The sequence below is a fragment of the Octopus bimaculoides genome, chromosome 17, assembly GCF_001194135.2.
Source record: "Octopus bimaculoides isolate UCB-OBI-ISO-001 chromosome 17, ASM119413v2, whole genome shotgun sequence".
NCBI classification, from domain to species: Eukaryota; Metazoa; Mollusca; class Cephalopoda; order Octopoda; family Octopodidae; genus Octopus; species Octopus bimaculoides.
Genome location: NC_068997.1, coordinates 28,675,877 through 28,679,011, shown reverse-complemented (window position 1 = coordinate 28,679,011; position 3,135 = coordinate 28,675,877). Strand labels below are relative to the sequence as shown.

The 3,135-nt window shown below is 38.9% G+C and overlaps 1 protein-coding gene across 1 annotated transcript in view; it reads right to left on the bottom strand.

Annotated features, from left to right (window-relative positions):
* The window catches only part of LOC106870682 (sodium-dependent neutral amino acid transporter B(0)AT1), a 49,332-nt gene that overhangs the window by 7,989 nt on the left and 38,208 nt on the right, over positions 1-3,135 (bottom strand). Inside the window, exons 3-4 of the mRNA XM_052974142.1 lie at positions 2,572-2,813; positions 1,916-2,066 (exon numbers count right to left, since the gene is read on the bottom strand). Of these exons, the coding sequence (XP_052830102.1) occupies positions 1,916-2,066; positions 2,572-2,813 (393 nt within the window). The remainder of the gene's footprint in view (positions 1-1,915; positions 2,067-2,571; positions 2,814-3,135) is intronic.

Sequence of the window (3,135 nt, the reverse complement as noted above, 5' to 3'; positions counted from 1 at the left end):
TATACATATACCTACATACAAATATACTATATTTTCTGGCATACAAGTCAACATAGTAAATATAATATAAACATGTAGCATAAACAAACATCATTTCTCTTTGCAAATCCTGTTGCATTTCACATGGAATTTTTGGGTCCTCTTAAAGTTGTTTTCGTGCCTAAGTCAACCTACCTTTTTTGGGCAGTAAATTTCAATCAGAAATATTTGGCTTATAAGACAGAAAATACGGTACACATGTTTGCATGTCTCAAAACTTTAGATTCTAATATCTGGAGAAGAATGGTGTGATATACCAAATTCTTGCCCCCTCCCCCAAAATTTCAGGCCTTGTGCCTAGAGTCGAAAAGATTAATGTTAACTTGCTTCTTATTACAAAATATCAAGGGGCCATGTATCCCTTGTATTTTTTGTGACAGGGTTTTAGCCTTCAGGCTCTCCTCTGTATTCGTCCTACAACTATAAAACTCTCAGCAATTATTACATCTCTGGAAGTTTTCACAACCACATGGTCCCAGGTTCAGTCCTACTGCATGGCACCTTGGACAAGCGTCTTCTACTATAGCCTCGGGCTGACCAAAGCCTTGTGAGTGAATCTGGTAGATAGAAACTGAAAGAAGCCTGTAGTATATATATATATATTTGTGTGTGTATATATTTGCATGTGTGTCTGTGTTTGTCCCCCACCATTGCTTGACAGCTGACGTTGATGTGTTTATGTCCTCGTAAATTAGCAATTTGGCAAACGAGGCTGATAGAATAAGTACTAGGCTTACAAAGAATAAGTCCTGGGGTCGATTTGTTCGACTAAAGGTGATGCTCCAGCATGGCTGCATTCGAATGACCGAAACAAGTAAAAGAATAAAAAAAATAAAAGAATATATATATATATATTCAATTAAAATAGAAAAGACCCTTAAATTATAACTAGTAATTTAGGCTGAATATTGATTTCATATTTTGGCTCAAGGCAAGCAATTTGGTGTGGGGTGGGGGCAGGGAGTGCAAATCAATTACATTGACCCACGCCACCCCACTCCCCAGTGTTCAACTGGTATTTATTTTATCAACCCTGGAAGGATGAAAAGCAAAGTTGACCACAGTGGAATTTGAACTCAGAATGTAAAGACAGATGAAACGCCACCCAAGCATTTTTCCCAGCATGCTAATGATTCTGCCAGCTCCCTGCTTTATTTAGAGATAAATATTACAAATAATTTTCATCATATAGGATTATGTATAGTTGTGAGAGTGAGGAGTTAGCTTTGCCTCGGTTGTAGCCAGTTCCTTTTTATTTTTAACACAGCGATAGACTTGGTCTGTCAGCCTTCTTACCACAACCCCTGGCCCTTTGGTGCTTTAAACCTAATCTTGTGGTGGTCTGCTCTTGGGCAAGCCCTGTGCATGTAGACCTTCTACAGTGCTCTCTACACTATCTGAGAGGACTCATACCCTCTCCTGCTGCCATTAAGTAGATTACTGGAACCTTGGCTACCATGACTTGACCTAGGACAAACACTGGAGTGGTTTCCCATTGCCTTCTCCAGGCAGGTGGGATTTGAACTCAGAATGTGGAGAGCCAGAGGATATACCATAGAGCATCTCTGCCAACATGCTAGTAATTCTGCCACTCTGCCACCAACAGACCAATGTGGAATGGAGTATTTTGATCAAGAACACAATGTGCCAGGAATCAGACCCATGATTTAGTGATTTTGAGAGAAACACCCTAACCACTAGGCACATGCCTTCACCTGCAGCTTTAAGCAGGGACCACTATATTATAAGCATTTGGGCCAGCTCATAGGTCCCTTTCTCCTACCAGTATTGGAGGCCCAGAAAAAGTTGATAAGTGCTGCCCCTTTTTCTTCTGACCAAATCAATAAACAAGCAAAATTTAAAACTTCAGGCTTACTTTGTTCAAATCTTCTTGTAAATCACATTTGATGAGAGCCAAATCTTTCAATTTGTCACTGGGTATTCCAAGAGTTGTGTAGTCCACTGCTTCACCAGCGTATTCTGTCATATTTATGTGAGGAAAATATTTTGTGATTTTAATTGCATTACTGAAATTAGAGAAGAAAAAAAAAAAAAAATTAAATGATATTTTAATAATTAACACTGATTTCTTACAAAGGCACAAGGTTACAAATTTGGCGGGAAAAGAACAATTGAATATATGACCCCCACCACTCCACTCCACTCTCATTTGGCTGGTATTTTATTTTATTAACTATGGCTGTGTGCATGTGCATGTCTGTGTTTGGGTTGGTGCTTGTGTGTGTGTGTGTGTGTGTGTGTTTACTATCTCTTTGATTTGACTTCATGTGATGGTTGCAAATGAGTGTCACCTTGGAAACAGGTGAGGGTTGGTGACAAGAAGGGCACCCAGCTGTAAAAAAATGAGCCTCAACAAATTCTGTCTGACCCATGCAAACATGGAAAAGTGGATGGTAAATGGTGGTGATGATGACGACGACGACGACAATGGTGATGACGATGATGGTGAACATAATGGTTATTTAGATTTTGAGCACAATGAGGAAATGCAGAGTTAGAATAAGTACTTACAGTGACAGACAGTGTTCAAACATTAGTGTAGCTTTATAACCAAGAATTGAGAAGATCACGAGGCATGCGTAGATGGCAGTCAACCAGTTGCAAATGGAGACAACAATGGCATCAGTCTGGCAGTTATTGGTTGGTTTGTTATAACTGGCAAAGGCAATTAATCCACCGAAAGCCAAACCGAAAGAGTAAAATATTTGAGCAGCAGCATCAAGCCAAACTAATGGGTCTTTGAGACGTTCCAGCTTTAGGAATAGAAAGAAATAATAAAATAAGAACAGTAATAAATGAGTGAAGAAAAATTATTTAGTGTGTGTGTTTATTTGGAAAAAAAAAAAAAAAAATAACCATCCCGAAATACAATATATATATATATAAAGGAGATTTACCCCTCATGGACAATTACCCCTGAGGACAACAGATGATGATTTAAAATTTTGTAATATATTGGAGAGGGGGTAGTTGTCGTTTGGGGGAATTGTCCTGAAGCAGAAGACATTTTTTACTCAACGTACCATGCAGAGGGACTGAACTGAAAACCATGTGGTTGCAAAGTGGGCTTGTTAA